We start from the raw sequence: 16,820 nt of genomic DNA, 5'->3' as shown, positions 1-16,820 counted from the left end.
TGGTTCAGAGACTGTTCTCTTCATTTCTGTTGCTCTCTTGTTAGAACGTAAATGGCTTTCAATGTAATTTCTTTTTATGTTCATATTCAATTTGTTTTGTGGAGATGTACATTATTTGTGTGTGTGCGCGCTTTGCTATTGATTAGTAATTGGTGCAGTTTGTCATAGGTGGCCAAAACGCATATAAATTCATTTTGCACACTTAAAAATAAAGAATATTAATTTTCAAAAAGTCCCTAAGATTTGTGTTTTTATGCACAGTGATTAGTCATTTATTTTTTGCTAGGTGCTATTTAGCATTAAAAAAATGTATATTCATGTGTATGTAATAAGTAATATCCACAGATGTTTTTGATTCCTTTACGTACCAAAAAGGTTCTGTTTTTATAGTCCCCAAATACTGTATTTGAGTCCATTAATGACAACAAGACAGTTCACAGGCGACTTACATAGCACATTCAACAATGTCCTGTAGCTGACATTGCAGGCTTCAAGGAAAAACATTCATTGGATGGCACCTATTTTGTGAGGATCAGAACGTACCAAATATGCCCTAATTATATTGCTGTTTCAGATCTGAGAGCCAGTAGCCATTGTACGTCATAGTTAGATTTGTACACATAAGGGGTTTGGAATATCAGGAGTCCAGAAGCAAAGAGCTTTTGTCTAAGGACAGACAGCCTAACATTTACCTCACGGGTGTCATTTTAATAACATGACCCGTAGAAAAGACAACATGTATTTTAGGGTTTTAAAAGACTTTAAAAGAGGCACAGTGCTAATGAGGAAACCAGTGAGGAATTCTTTTGCTGGTATTATTTTCTCGAGCTGTTCTATCTTCAGTTATCAGGGGTTTATTTTTATTTCTCTTGCATTCAGTTTTAGAAATGGATTTAAGATTGTGTAGCTCTCTCAGTTGACCTCTATCGATGAGAGGCTACCTGAAACAAATATGGTTATTCAAGAAAAAAGGCAAATATTAAACAAATCAGGTGTTTGGACAGCACTTTCCACAGAAACGTCTTTGTAGTCTGGAATAATATTTTGTCCACTCTGTATAAATAGATGAATTAATGAACTAATCATCATTGTCACATTTTGTTTTAAGTTGTTTACCCAAAACCATTTATAATTGTTTTTATGTGAAACATATTTTGAGCATTGTTTGTGTCTGAGGATGTGACAGAAATTTGGTTATGTGTTCAGATTAGGGGGCTACATTGGTCAACAACAGTTACTGTTCTATTCCTTACCCACACAGGGATGAAAGCATATTGTAGTTTATTTTTGTACAGTTAGTAGGTAAACACGAAAGCTAGATTTTAGTTTGGAGTAAAATCTTTATTTAAGTAATGAATGGTAGTAATGTTGTTTTGAAACAGAAGGGACCAAATATGTGTTGGGCCCAGGTGTTAGGCTATTTTTCTTTTCTTTCATGCCGTTCATTCTTGTGTCGTGGTACGTCATGTGACCGTGTGATCAACACTGAGGCAGGAGTATGCAGATCCGTGAACTGTGGCTAAGGTCACAGTGGCATAATAGTTGTGAACCTATGGCTAAGGATTGTCTCTGTCAAAATACTTCTTAGCTAAATGTTTGCAGCTAATTTAGCTGTTCACCTAAACTGGCTGTGCTATCTTTTGAGTCCTGTGTTAGTCCAGTATCTCGGACACCTAAACTGGGCCAGCGATATTACATAATCACTCCATACATGTGGAGCTGTTATTCTGGGTAAAAACTAGGTCAAGGTTTGACATTTTAAATGTTTCCGAGTGTAGCACCAGAAGTGTTAGCATTAGCAGGGCTGTGTCCAGTACAGAGACAGATTGAAATCACGAAGGATACAGCGGCTAAATCAGGGATTAGCAAGCAGTGGATTGTGATGTCATATCCCTGACCTGAGAGGCAGTCGGGATGCTTCTGTGTTGAAGCGTGACCTCATAAAGGTAACCATGGAGCTGCAACCATGGAGCTGACTTCAGCGCCATGGCAGTTGCTCCACGTCTTTGATTGGGCAGAGGAAGGCAAAACAAAACAAACAAAATAAAAGAGTAAATAAAACGAAGCAAAGAAGGATAATCAAAGATCCAGAAGCAGTGCTAAATGTACAGGGATGACCCTGGACTACGTTCTGTTATCTAATGTTGACATTTGGACTGTGAAAGATGTTTTAAAAGCAAGATCAACATTTTTTTCTGCCTCTTTGGGTTTTCACATGTCATCTGACAAATCTCAGTTCTATTTGTATTGTGTTTGTTTTTTTAATTTTTGTTTATCTTGTCAATGGATTTATTTGCCAATGGATGTTGTGCATTAACATTATTACAATGTGACTTTATTTAATGATTGTTAAAAAAAATGTGTGTGTGTGTGATTGAGAGAGACTGTGTTTGTGTGTGTGTGTGTGTGTGTGTATTTGTGCATGTGCATAGGTCATAAAAATTGCAGCATAGTGTAAAAGTCTTCCAGGACATTCTAGACAGAAGTCCTTCATCAGCAATGCATGCTCTACATCTTCAACTACAATTAATGTTACTCCCTAGAATTGAATCTACACACACAGATATAGACACACACGTGTGTGTGTGTGTGTTTCTGTGTCTGTGTATCTCAATATTACTACCTGTTCTATATGTTCACCCATTTTTTTCACCACCTGCTTTGATAAGTGCTGAATGCATGAGAAATGAGAAGAGATATGAGCAGACTGCTACTGTAGAATTCTCCACACACTTTAATATTTCACATTTGATTAAAAGCAGTTACATAAGCTGCGGATGTACGAACCTGGAGTGAAAATTGCATTGTGTGTTGACAGTCGTTCGCCTGCTGCAGTCCTCTCTAAAAGCAATCTGTTTTAGATTAAACACTTTTCTGGATGAATTAAAGTATAATAAAACAGCATAGCTTTCCACAGAAAGAGTCCTTTACAGGCAGTACATTACATTTCTATTCAGACCAAATTAATATACCAAAGAACACCCCACCCACAAAAGAGGGCACAAAAATCTAGATGACGACATTTGCTTCATTTTTCTTTTTCTCGTTCCTTTTCTTCAGTGTTTCACTTTTTTATGAAGGAACAAAGCGCTAAGCACCCTGGGTATTGAAGTGCAATATTCCACTAATGGGTTTTTTCCCCTTGAGTTATTTTTCCCGTTCGAGGAGAAGGCCGGAGAGACGATGAGGAGCGGGGCCTTCATGCCTCGCCCACCCTCACGCCACTGGGCTGACATCCTCTCAGCCAACAGGGCTGGCCAGCAAAAAAAAACCCCAAAAAAACTAACTGAAAAAAAAAAGAAACAAAACAGAACAAACAAAAGTAAAAGCACGTGGTTTTGGTTCTGGGGTTTTTCTGTTCTACTCTTCATTTTGTGTCCCCTGATCCTGCTTTAATTCCCAATGGTCCCACGTTTATGCTCTTAGAGCGTGTCACCGGCACCTGACGAGCCACACAGACTCGTGTCTGTACCGGATCAAAGGGTATTCTTTTACTTCAATTAATACATTTTTCACCCCATAGAGAGGAAAAAAAAGCCATTTATCATTACATCTCCAAACAGCTTTCCTGTTTCATACACTGTCATGTTCAGCTTATGTCATGTGATCATAGAGCTGCAAAGATCAAAGAAAATCCGCTGTGGACGAGATTTTCTATTCCCCAGGATTAGTACGCAAGTTCATATTAGGCACAGAGGTTGAAGTACACGGAGATGCCGTAGATCACTGGTTACATGGCTCTGTGTTCTCTGCCTCCTGGAATTGAGAACCCGACAGCCTTTGTATCATGACATCGTATGTCGCGAGCGATAAATCAAGTTATGCGCCGGAAGAGCGTCCACTACTTATGCTTAAGATGAGAAATCTCCCCAGTGTCCATTCTGGCGTCCACGGGCTGTCCTCAGACGGCAGCTACGAGGGAAGGAGTCACCAGTAATGATGATAATCCCTCTGGGGGGAGGAGGAGGGGGTTGTGGGAGTATTGATCCCATGGCCTCTCCTGATTCTTCACATGTCTACTGCAGCCCCCCAATACAAACCCGTGTCAGCCTGGCGTCCCCAGGGCCTGGGAGCCTTATCCATGAAGCTCTAAAATTAGAGCTATAATTATACCTGATGTTTTATCTTACCTACAACACATGCACACACACACACACACACACACACACACACACACATTGAAACTGTGTATTTGCATTAGAGTCGTGTAGTTATATTATCTGATTTTACAAATGCGCAGGTCTGCTGTAAGCACAAGGTAATGATCAGGTCATGTAATACCTAATCCCATATGACACAGTGCTTTATATCATATTGTTATGTGTGTGCAGTCACCATTATGTCTTTATTTCTCATTATGTCTGAGATATTTGGTCATCTTCTTCTGTATGTCTTGTAGTTCTCACGCAGCTGTTGCTTTCTTGTTCTGTTTAGATTGACCCTAAAGTTGCCTTCCCAAGACGTGCTCAACCCAAGGTAAGAGGACCTTGTTGAGAGCATGCTGTTTGGATTTGTGTGAGAGGCTGAAAAAAGTTCTCGCTTGCCTACGAATGTGCTCATTAGTGCAGTGGTTTCTGTATTGCCCTAAGGTACTCATTCATTCATTCATTCTTTAATGCTTGTCTTTTAATGTATGTAGTGCAGTTAGCCGCAGATTCAGACGAGGGTTACTGCTGGCCATTTAAGTTCTGATTGCCCAATTAAACTCATGCAATATACACGCAATAACCATGAGAGGTGAGCGGAGGAGATTCAGACAGGACTTCAGGGTCCTAAGGGGAGTAATCATCACTTACTAAACGAATCTAATGTTTACACAAAGCTCCGAAACACAGTAGTCTTCCCTTAAACCGAAGATCATTAGCAGAAAAATGGTTCGTTATTTCTTTCCCCTACCCAGAAAGGTGAGTGCGGCCCTAGGCAGCAAAAAAGAAAAAAAAAAGAAATCTTCAGACGTTAGTGTTTGTTGTCCTGGTTCTGCTGGCCGTGTTGGCAGCGTGTTGGTATGGAGGCTCTCCGGTGCCGAGTGTAGTGTCAGCCAGGTGGTCTGTTCTCTGCTTCCTGGTGTCTGCGGAGCACTTGTCTTCTCCTGGCCCGGGAGCCTCAGCTGGGATCCTCGCTAGCTGTGCCATGTGCCGCCGGTGCCGTTGCCCACTTTTAAGTGCTGAGACCGACGTCGAGCTTTCTCCAGCGATGGCTGCACTCCCTGCAAGGGGGAAGCTGCGTGAGAGAAAAGCAGCACACTTCGGTTTGTGTGAAAGGTAGCACCCCCAACCCCACCTCCACCACCCAACCCCACCCAACCCCACCCCGACCCCACCCCACCTCCACCACCCAACCCCACCCCACCTCCCGAGCAGAGGAGAGAGAGGGAGATCTGCCCGGGTGGCAGGTGTCCATTGCACACTTGTCTGGCTAATTAAAAAATAAAGACGTTTTTTTTTCACTGGCTCCAAAGTGTGTGTGTGTGTGTTGGGGGGGGGGGAGTATCTGCGAAGGGGAAATGACGCACAAGTTTTCCCGCTCTCGCGCGGATGCTTGTGCCAGAGAGGCCGTCCCAGAAGCGGGCGCAGGGCCCCAGGCTGAACGCTGCTTCCTGGCTCAGACCGGGTCCAGGATGAATGGGGGTATTAATGCCTCCAGGCTCCAACAGCGCCGCTTCTGCAGTCTCGTATCTGCCCGCAACTCGGCGAGCCGAGAAAACCGCCGAATGATAAATTCGATGCAAATGCATTAATACCCTCTCCTCCAATCACGGGCCGGGAGATTGGCCAGCCAGGACAACTTGGCAAATAGTCTGAGCATGATGCAAATGTGTTACACCGCCCTTTCCTCCAGCCCACTGGCGAGAAGCGCGTGAGCATGTGCAAATAAAGCAGTGCGGAGTAGAGGAAAACGCTCTAAATAGCCGCGCTGTTTTGTCTGTACGGTGGCAGGCTGCTTTTATATTTCCCAGCGAAGGCACGGAAACTGACAGTGGCTTTGTTTCTCTGTGATCGTCGTTAGCGGCGCGGCGGCGCGCGGCGGACGTAGCTGGAGATCGCCTGCGCAGCTGCGCTTGGCCGCGCGCTTTTTGTTTTTGTTTTTCCCCTTAGCCTCGTTTGTTGTTTTTTTCACACCGCATTTGCATAACGCATCTTTGCGTGTCCTGACAAGTTTTTAATTGATATTTGCGGCGAAGGTCACTTCCGTGGGCGAGTATCAGATCTCGCAGATCTGATGTTCTCTCGGAGGATACCGTCATTACGCAAAAAGCTGCGTATTCTTTTTTTTTTTTTAATGAAGGCACCGCATGGTTATAACAGGTCTGTAGGTGGAACCGTTCCAGGTTGATCATTTTTATTATCACACTTCTCTTTTATAAGCTTGGTGCTTCTGTCTCCTTCCTGGGACGTGTAAAGTATTACTATTGTCTACTACCCATTGTTTCAACGCCCTTGAGCAATTTATTATTTTGGGGACAATGAAATATAAAAATACTTTGCGCTATTACTTCATAGCCTACACTCCTCATGTCTTTTTATATCCGGGGAACTGGTTGGGAAGTATGTAGGTGAGTCGTTAGCTTTAAAAGAAATACCCCTCATTCAAATGTGTGTTGCTGTGATTTCTAAGGCATCGCACTCCCGTGATGTTCTGAAGATACAGGAAGCGAATCTGGTTTTCCATATCCAGTTATTGTTGGAGCCCGAGCCCTCTCGTTTTGGACCACGGGAGATCTTCGCCATTTTATCGCCCTTGGACTTATTCTCAACGCCTCTGGCTAGCAGCCACTGGTTTCTGGTTCTGGGGCTGTTTTCAGCCTTTAAAAGATTATTGTGTCATTTTGCTGACACCAGTTCCAAACACTGTTAGACACTGTGTAATGAGTTTGCGATTGAAAGCTCCAAGCAGTCATCTCTGGTCTCTGGTCTCTGGTCCTGCACCTTTATCTTGCCAGTCTCACCAGTGAATTCCATGTCAATAGCTATAATCAGCCTAATGAGTGACATTATCTACAAAAATGGGTTCTATACTTGAAGTGCAGTCAGAATGTGGTGGGGGTGTGAAGTGGGCGGGGCTGGGAGGGGGGGTGGTGGTGCGTGCAGGAGGTAAAAGACTCAGCAGACAGTATAATAGGATGCTTCGGTTTCAGCTGCAGTGCAACACACAACAAGCTTGAGTGGAGACGTCCTGGCATTTACCGCCACGAGAGCTGTCAAAACAATGCCTGCACCCGCTCTCCCTCTCCTGAGCCGCGGCACCCGTGCACCAGCCTGGCATGGGACTCGCCGTGGGACGGGGGAGATGATGTCACAGCTGGAGCTCGGTTTACTCTCACGTCATTTTATTTTTCTCCTCATTCCCTGCAGTTGAATTCCTCTCCTGTGCACCTTTCTCCGGCACTTTTACCCTTCAGCTCACGCTCCACCTCATGCTTGCTTTAAGCAGGAAATATTTACGCCGCGTGCACCGTGAAACAGCCGAGGCTTTCAGGACCCAGCGGCAGGAAGCTAGGGGGAGGGGCCCGCAGCCCAGGAACCGCGGGCCGGGTTTTTTAATGAAGTCCGAAAGGTGCTGCAGCACGCTGTGTGAAGACCCCAATTGCTGGCATTCTGGACGCTGGCTAGCTGTCAGGTAGAGAGGGAGGGAGAAAGGGAGAGAGAGAGTATGTGTGTGTGAGAGTAAGTGAGGGAAATGGGCAGCTTGGAAATCCCCCTGCCAAACAGCCCACTGCCTCTCCTGTGCCAATTAAGAGCTCGTCTCGCCTCGTCTCGTCTCGACTCAACTCGGCTCGGTCCCACTCTTCAGTCACTGCTGCATGCTGTTTTCGTTACGCTCCTGCGTGCTGACAGGTTGGAGTTGGACACTTCCAGTCTGTGTTTCTCAGCCTTTTCCCCGCCGTCTGAGGGAGGCCTTTGGTGTCTGAGCGGCTTCGGTTAAATATTGCGTAGAACCTGTGCAGAGTGGCTCAAGGATAAGAGGTTTGTGGCAAGCGTCTGACAAAAGCATTCAGCTGCCATAACAGCGCAGCTCTGATGCTACACTGTAACACTGAAATGTTATGCTACATTTTCAGCAGCCACACACCTGCCAAATTAAAGATGGAGGGAAACCTGCTGTTGCCTTCTTCCTGGATTAGATGAACGACAGCCCGCATTTCATCCCAACGACAGCCCGCGTTTGACCGTTTCAGGCATTCGGCGGTGGAGGAGCTGTCTTGACGCCGGGATCTTGCCAGCAGCTCCGTCCTGCTAACCTGCCGCGCTGTGATGTCTCTGTCTCTGTTTCGGCGAGGCACCTTTGGGGGTCTGCGTATTTCCCCTCGTCTTGCTGGGTGGCTGTCTGGGAGCACGGGTGACGTACTTGCAAGGGCGCTGAATACGGAGGAGATTTCAGGGCCGCTGCGGCTAGCCCCGGCGCTAACTACCGTTGAGTGACACTAATGAGGAGCGCAGGCATGCGGAAGGGAGAGAAAACGAGCTCCTCTCAACATGGCCGGTGACAAAACTCCTTTCAGGTTCCAACAGTCGCAGCGATCTTTCCCAAGACTGAACCCCCCCCCCAACCTTTTCTTGTTCTTTCTCAAACCGTCACAAAAGACACTCAATTACCGTGCTTCTGAGGACGAGGTTCTTTAGAGGTTTTCCTTTGATTTGTTTTGATTAGCAGAAAGAGAGGAATCTAATTGAAGCTTGGTGAGAGTATAGCAACATGTCATAGACAGAACCTAAACAGAGCTGGACGTGAGAAAGAGGGACGCGCAGATTCATTCCACTTGTAAAAGTGCCCGGAGCCCTAATTGCAGACAGTCGGTTTGAGAAGAAGGTGTGATGGGTCGCTGAGCTACCAGGTGGGGCGGTCCTCTTCAACCCTTGCTTCAAGCTCATGTGAAGGTCGTAATGGGAAAAAAATGGCTGCTGTTTGGTGTTACAGGATTTGTTGTAATTGTTGGCTGTACATCAACTAGACAGAGTTGCTTTGAGGTCTCCATTTTCCTCTGAAGTAGATGAGGTAGAAAGGTTCCTTTGTGCAATATTCAGTGGCCGTTGGACTGGCTTTGTGCCAGTTCTAGAAAGACAGAAAAGAATTGTCAGGAAGGAGAATTTTTTTTCCCCCTGACTTTTACCGTGACATTACCTCAGTGATAAAGGCAAAGTACAGCGCTAACACTGAGGGTGTTGTGTTCTGCCCCCCAGCTAGAGACAAATTGAACTGAACTTTATCATTCCACCTGTCCCTTGTCTAAATTTTACTTTGGGCCTAAAAAAAAAAACATACCAGGGCATTGTTGTTTGTGTTGTCCTGGTCATTGACAAATATTGTCCCCCTTTTGCTTGATATCTATATTCTGATGAATTAGCTTCATCAAAGGGGCTTCTGAGTAGCTTCAGAGGAACTAGCATGCTATAGGCTTCTGTTTGACATGTGGTCCATCTGAGACATTCCACCATTTGGAGTGGTGGCCAGACGTCAGGAAGATGGCCGGGTGGACCCGACACGTCTCGGAGAGCGTGTGCATAGCCCGCAAAAGCTTCCCAGGCTCCGCATGTACCAAACAGATTTAGATCGGGGACCGGGCATAAAACAAATGGTCTTAATTGGACATAAAACGAATTGTTGTAGTTGTCATGGGCGCTTTTATTGTGCGTAAAATCGATATGCATTTTTTGCACGCTGATTATGCACACTAAGATTTTAGTGGGATAACGCCCTGGTTTGCCCAGCGTTTGTGTCAACACTCATGTGATTCTCCAAACAGCTGCTATATTTCTTAGCAGACTCGGACTGGCTGGTGAGCTGTCAAGGCCAGGAAGCACGTCAACATCCCAGGCAGGTTATTACACAGTGACAAACTCAGTTTGGAGCGTCCTGCACATTCATTTAGGGTTTCTCCCCGAGTGGGAGGCTGCCAAGTGCAACTCCAGTCCCTCGTAGGAGCAGACAGACCTCCAAACCCGCCCATGCACACGCTGCACATCGCTGCGCTTTGAAGCTGCTGTTAGCCGCCGTGTCACACGCGCTGTAGCAGGGCTGTGGTTATCCGCTCACTCTCTCTTCTCTGTGATAGCTCGGCTCACTCAGTCTATGTCTGTGTCTCACACACACACACACACACCCTTATCATCTCTATCTTCCTGTCAAACTTTACCTGTTTCTTCCTCTCTCTGTGCAGGATGGATGGCTTTATGTCGATGGTTTCTTTTTATATTGTATCAGTAATATTTTGTTATATGCCTGCACTCATTGAAAGTATTACTATTTCCCATGATATCAATGAAATATGACAGCCGCATTTCTTTTTTTCCTCTCGCCTGCTTCGCTACGATGGTATATTTAGGTTATATCCATAAATGTATTGCACAGAATATTCCCGCCCAGCAAGGACGGTGTGCACTGGCGGAGAGTAGTGACTTGTCGTCTGCGAGCCGCACAACCTCCCCCCCACCCTCTCTGTGGGTGTTTGTGATGTGTGCGGTGTGTGTAATGAGTGCACTGTTACTGTGGGTGAAGCTGGCCTAAGTGCTTACGGCCTGACCCACTGTGTGTGTGTGTGTGTGTGTGTGTGTGTGTGTGTGTGTCCTTATTTCGTGATTGTCCTTCACTCCAGCACAGTGGCTGGCCTCTCTTCTCTTTCTCGCCACACAGACACTTATCTACCCAGGCGTCTGATGGGTCTCCTTTTCCCCCTTCCCTTCACCCCTGTGATTTTTCTTTTCTTTTCCTTTCTTTTTCTAAACCTCTTTTCCGTCCGTCTCGCCGGTCGTTCTTTGTGTGTCGTGTGGCACACGGGTGGAGGTGGGAGGGGCCTGTGCGGACCTGCGGTGCGTGCACTTCTGTTTGAAACCCGCCCACAGCGTTTCATTGGCTCGGAGCGTGACTAGTGATGGACAGGCCGTGGCTGATCCCGCCTCCTTCCGTCACTTTCTCCCCGCCCTCTCTGGAGCCTCTCCTTCAGCATGATAAATCTGATGCTAAATTTAGAGGCCGTTTTTCTCACAGAGAGAGAAGGGGGGGGGAGAGAGAGAGATTACTGGCAGGGAGAGGGAAAGAGCGAGGGAGGTGTGTGTGTGTGTGTGTGTGTGTGTGTGTGTGTGTGTGTGTGTGTGTATGAAAGAGAAGCAGGCTTTCTTTCGATCTATCAGAAAGAAAATACTTTGTCAGCTCATAGTTTAAAGGTTGTCGGTCTTCTTAACATGCGTATTCACTTAACCCTGTCGAGCGGTCTGGTCCAGTTTACTCCCTATGCCGTACGAGTCTGCTTTGGCACATTCATTTCCTCTTGGAAACACTGTGTGATCCTGAAAGAGCTATCTGCTCCAATTTCTGCAGTACTGAATATGCTTGAGTTTGCAGAGTGCACTAACTTAAGTGAACTCTCCCATGACTCTTAATCCCCAGTGCCCAACCTTGCTCCTGAGAGTGGTTTGTCGAAATGCTTTAGTTTATTTGTCAACAGTAGCTATGCAGTTATGTAACGGTGAGCTTGCTGGGCTAGCTCCGGCAGTGCCTCCTGTGTCCATGTGATCACTAGCACGGTGTTTGTTTCATTCACTTAACTCCACAAGTCCCTGTGAAACCACTTACCTTCAGTTTGCAAAACCACCACCTTAATGCTTGAAATAACGTCACATAAACGGGATCTGCAAACAAAACAGCCGAGCGGCCGAGCCCGCGTGCGGTTGGAGGTTCGTGCGGACGTGTTCGGCATGGCGGGTCTCTGCGCGGCCGCGGGGTTTTGGCTTGGAGATTAGCGTGAGCAGCGCCACGGGGGTTGGGCGTCGGAGAGGGGTGGAGGTGTGGGGGTGATTGTTTGAGGCCCGCGAGGGGTTCGTGTGAAGATGGGGCTGATGGAGACTACACTAGGACTGTTTCTCAGGGCACATCCAGCTGCACCAACAGGGGTGGTGGGGGGGGGGGCACTTCTGAAAGGTCTGTAAACTGACCTGCTTTTACCCCCCCCCCCCCCCCCCGCCTCGCTCAGAACACCACGGAGCCAAAATAAACCGGCTTTCCAGAGCGCAGGCCGAGCTCTCGCGTCTGACTGCAGCGGGGCTCGGAGCGGCTGTGGCCCTCTCTCGCCGTCATATGGGTGCCAGCGACCTCCGAACCGGCGACCCGACGCATCCGAAGGAAGCTGGGTCGGAAGCGGAGAAGTAGGCTAGTCGTCTGCCCGGGGCCCTTGGCGGGTGCTCGTCCGGACTTTGCACGTTTGAACCGGATGCTTCTTTAAATCGGTTGGGTAGATTTTAGGGACATTGGCGGGTTGGTTGGGTTGCGGAGCACTTTGGCCCACATGCTCTCCGTAGCTGGAGAAGAAGTGCTAGGACAGTTTGTCGGGATCTGTTGTCATCGCTTTTCTTCGTGTTTTACGAGGGATTTCTCTGTACCGCATCCAAGCCCTCTTCTCCAGTAAAGGCCCAGAGCAGTCAGCCTGTTAGTGGTGTGTGCGGTCTGATTTCGCTTCAATACTCCGCTGCTAGTGTCTTCCCTCTCCCTCTCATGTGACGGGACGTGTAGACGTGTTTCTCGGGGGACCGGACCTGGGCGGTCCACCTTGTTATGCCTCTACACATTTGCACGAGTCAGCGTGTTCTCCATGCCGTGGGTCGGGCCCGGGGGGCGCCGTGTCAAGAGGGCGAGTCCTGCTGCGGCCGCCACCCTCCGCGCCACACAGCGCCACACTGCTAATCGGCAGAATAATTGCCAATCAATTATGAATGAAAGAGAGGTGGCTAACACGTGGGGCTGCCCATCTCCCCATCAAATTTTAATTATCAATCACGGCGAGGCGTGAGTGTGCATAGTGGGGTCTCTAATGGACCTGTCCTATGGGGAGGGGACAGGTGTGGGGTTCGCTGGAACGTGTCATCCCCCCCCCCCAACTCCGGACAGACGCCCCGCTCACCCGACATCAGATTATTAAATCACGCCAGCGTCCGTGTTAAGTTGCGGGTCCTTCTGGCCCGAAGCTGCTACCCGCATGGAGGCTGGCCCACATGCTCCCGTTGCCTGCTTCTCCCCCGTCCTGCGAAGATCCTCGGGCGATCACGACACCCATTCAGGACCATCGGCTCCTCGGGACTTGTCCTAGCCACCAGCCTGCCCCGGGCCCCCGATGAGGGTGAGGCACGGTACCGATCGGTGCAACCACAAACGCAGACGCTTAGCGGTGCGGGATCAGCCCAGAAGAGGAAGCACAACCCACGCACAACCCTGCTGGCTCTGTGGGCTCCGAGGAGTAAAATGTCACATCCCCGTGGTGCACGGGGGTCATGTGACACCGGTTGCTATGCTACCGTGTTCGTGTGCAGGTATAAGGGTGCTCCCCAGATAGGAGAGAACTTGAAGTACGTAAGTGCAGCTAATAGCCTAGTAACAACCCAGGCTGCTTCTTAAGGCTATTAGTTAAACACAAGAATCAGCTGGCCTGGTGCGTGGGTGATTTAGCATTTAGAAATAATGTTAAAGCATTAAGGACCGAATACCTATTGACCATTTGGCAGGTCTGAACGGTTCCTTAAAAAATAATATCATTAAAGGAATTGTATCATCATTTCAGAGCGATCACGAGAGCCATTTGGACAGCTTCTATTGCAGTGATACGACACTTTTACCGGGAAGTTGGGCAGCTCTGGCGGCTCTAGATGGTCAATGCAAGGCACGTAATGGGAAAGTTATGAGGATAAATGTCTGTGGGAGTGGGATAGTGGATGAGAATATAGATATAATATTCCCACCGACCACACCGCTCTGATGTAAATGTCCATTTGATGGCAGCGATCCATCCATTCCGCAGACACACACTGTTGCCTTCGGGGCAGATTGATTTGGGGCTAATAGTTAAGGGTAGGCTAAGATGAAGAGCTGTTTGCCCGTTAGATCAGCGCTGGTCTGCACAGTTACCTCTGGCTGAACTAGCATTTAGAGAATATTAGGCCGGCTAAGAACTGATAAATATTAGGAGGATATATTTTGCAATATATGATCAATATTCAGGTGAAACCTTGTTGTATCATTGCAAGAGATTGGCTTGCGTTATTTTCACCAAAATGACTTTTTGTTAGATCATGTGACAGCTGTGATTGATTCAGCCACCCACAGAACACTCGTCAGGCGAGTCTGGGATTGGTCCAGATGCTCACGGCACGCGAGTAAAAAACGCTCCGATTGGCTCGAGGGCTCGTTTGCGTAGGCTTTAGTGCTGTAGTCAGAATTGTGCAGCGATTAGCGAATCAGATCGTGTGCAGCCTTAGACTACACCCACAGGGCAATGCCTCCGAGAACGATACTCCAATACTACACCTCCCTGGACTACACCAACGTTTTCTGCCTTAAAACACCCAACCTTGAACCGCCGGTCGCACTCACCCCCCTCCTCTTCCTCCTCCTCCTCCTCCTCCTCCTCCACCCCCCACAGACTCCTCCACTACAGATCTGCTCCCTGCAGCTGTGTCCTCCGTGGCCCCGGCGCCGACCCGGCCCCACACGGCCCTCTGCGAGCCAGGACCCCTCGGGGGAGCGCTTGTTTGTCGCTCGGCGACCGCGGTGCGGCCGTTGTTTCCACAGCTGCTTGTGTTCGAGGTTTTGATGTTCTTGAATCGACCTTGGGGGACGCCGAGCCCCTCGGCACCTCCTGGGAGCCGTGGGACGAGGCCCCCACGCCGCACCGCGCCGGCGTTAGCTGACGTCCACATCCAGGATGCGAACGCGGAGAGTCGTGGCAGGAGCGGTGTTTACTGGAGAGTCCTGCACCGTGGGGAAGCTCAAGTGTGCGGCAGGGCCTTTGAAACGCTGCGGCATGGGTTCGGGTTTTACTGTGTGCTGCGTTTGAACAGAGCAAACTAACAAAGCGTGGTAGTCTAGTTCTTGCTTAAAAAAAAAAAAAAAAAACGCCCAGTTATGTTATATAAAAAATATGCAGTTATGATTTTCTGTTTCTGTTAAGCATTTTTTTTCACATCCAGAAGATTATCAGAAAGCTTTCTTTGGTCACAAGGAATAACATGTTCTACATATGAAGAAGATTTGATTCATTTGATTAATTTACTTAAAATTTCTTTCAAAATAACGTTGCTCCTACAAACCACACAGTTCACTCTGTACAGGCAAAATGTGATTAAGATTAAGGTTTATTTTGAACTTTAATCCTGCAGGCGGAGTATTTTGTTATCTTTGTGTAAAATCCAGACTCTTAATGCACGCCTATGTGTTCTCAGCTCAGCTGAGTTTCTGCGTGATGTTTCCTCACCTCACCTATCCAACGTTCTGTTGTCCCACTCCACAATCCCAACCTCCAAACTCTTGGGGGTGAGGCCCTGACTTCCGCACGCCGGCTTTTCCTCTGGGCAGTCTTGTCCCATCTTGCTCTGAGGGCCCCGGGGAGAGACAGCAGGCCCGCTCGGACCCGGACGCTCCGAGTTCCCCCTGCGAAAGGTGTCGAGAGAAAAATGAAAAGCGGAGCATGTAAACAAAACAAAACAAAAACCAAAACAAATAGCCCCCACGTTTGGGCTTGTGATCGGCCCCACGGGCCTGCCGTGCACATTCATATCCATGAAAGATATTGAACGGTTGATGATGTTTGCGCGCGTGCGGCTCAGACAGGCAGCTGGCCTCACAGTTACACTCCCGATAACGCAGCAAAGATTAATAGCTCACAATAGACAGTAAATGAAAGTTGATTTATTACTCATTATATACACTGCTGTGCGGCTCATAGAATTACATACTGGGGTTTTAATGCCGCTATGTCTATCAAAAGAGGATGCTGATGAATATTGGAGTAGAAATTATACAAAGTAATTAACGGTGAAAGACCACAGCTTTCTAAATGATCTTCCATTACTTCGGTCCGCCTGCGGTAATAAAAAGGCCCAGACTACTGGCAGTTAAGGGACAGAAGGGAGTGATAAAACAAAGGAGACGCCCATATAGCGTGGCTTTGTTTGTTGATGTGCCACGTCAATCTGTCGGCCATTCATTTAAGGCTGATTACAAGAGCTAAAGAATAAAGTTAGCCATAATGTACGAGCGAAGAGTAAAGCACCTTGCAAAATATGTGTGTGCCGTGGTGGCTTTTGTTTCGCGGGCTTTTGTGGAAGCGTCGGTGAATTCCGAATGCAGCTGGCAGGTAGCTGAAAACCTCTTTGACACTGTTTTGCAAAGTGAGAAGTCTTCCCTGTGATATTATGCATGCTGAGTCGCTCGAGCATTGTACGCGTCGGTCTCATACATATTTGTTTAAACCAAGCTCACAATTCAGTTTAGATTGTTATAGTCCACATTTTTCAGAATCCTCTTACCCTTGTGTCTGGGGAGGCTCCATTCAGCGGTGTTGATTCCGATTTCAGGCATTCTGGACATTCCTCGCGCGTCATTCTGGGTTTGGCGGTTTTCAGCGCTGTCATGAATAATGCCGTTGTTAGCTATTCAGATATTCGCGTAGACGCCGGTGGGTGCTGCTGGCAGGTCGTCCGTGCCCTGGATGGCAGCGGAATTTGCAGCAGGCCTTCAGAAGCAGAGAGGCGGCCTCGAGTCAGGGCCGCTACGCTCAGCGCGGTCACCAAGACCACGGCGCCATGTTTAAAACAGCAGCCGGGATCCCTTACGGAAGCACCGCCCCGATTCCACCGATTCAATTTGGTGTGTGGCGGGTGTTTACGGGCTGGCTATTTCAACAAAGCTGCCAAGGGACCGGGAGAGGTTTGACTGTGCACGTTTGCTGTGAGCGTTGCAGTAATAAGCATCGTATGTCTGCACTGTGCGATGACTCTTCTTTGGGGTTACTGTAAAACAGACACCCCCGTATTCCTGCGTATGGTGTGTGGATGGCGATG

At 47.9% G+C, this 16,820-nt stretch overlaps 2 protein-coding genes across 2 annotated transcripts in view; one reads left to right on the top strand and one right to left on the bottom strand.

The window, feature by feature from the left end:
• Positions 1-16,820, top strand: part of LOC143477365 (RNA-binding protein Musashi homolog 2-like) — a 50,108-nt gene that overhangs the window by 2,050 nt on the left and 31,238 nt on the right. The window contains exon 5 of the mRNA XM_076975948.1: positions 4,435-4,476. Coding sequence (XP_076832063.1) covers positions 4,435-4,476 — 42 coding nt within the window. The remainder of the gene's footprint in view (positions 1-4,434; positions 4,477-16,820) is intronic.
• On the bottom strand, positions 3,371-16,701 carry LOC143477495 (uncharacterized). The gene is made up of 3 exons (XM_076976107.1): positions 16,287-16,701; positions 15,233-15,408; positions 3,371-5,206 (listed from the first exon to the last, which is right to left on the bottom strand). Exons 1-3 carry the CDS (start codon positions 16,345-16,347, stop codon positions 5,120-5,122), a joined length of 324 nt encoding a protein of 107 aa, XP_076832222.1. The 5' UTR covers positions 16,348-16,701; the 3' UTR covers positions 3,371-5,119.

The sequence above is a fragment of the Brachyhypopomus gauderio genome, chromosome 16, assembly GCF_052324685.1.
Source record: "Brachyhypopomus gauderio isolate BG-103 chromosome 16, BGAUD_0.2, whole genome shotgun sequence".
In the NCBI taxonomy this organism is placed as follows: Eukaryota; Metazoa; Chordata; class Actinopteri; order Gymnotiformes; family Hypopomidae; genus Brachyhypopomus; species Brachyhypopomus gauderio.
This window is presented reverse-complemented; position numbering and strand designations above follow the sequence as displayed.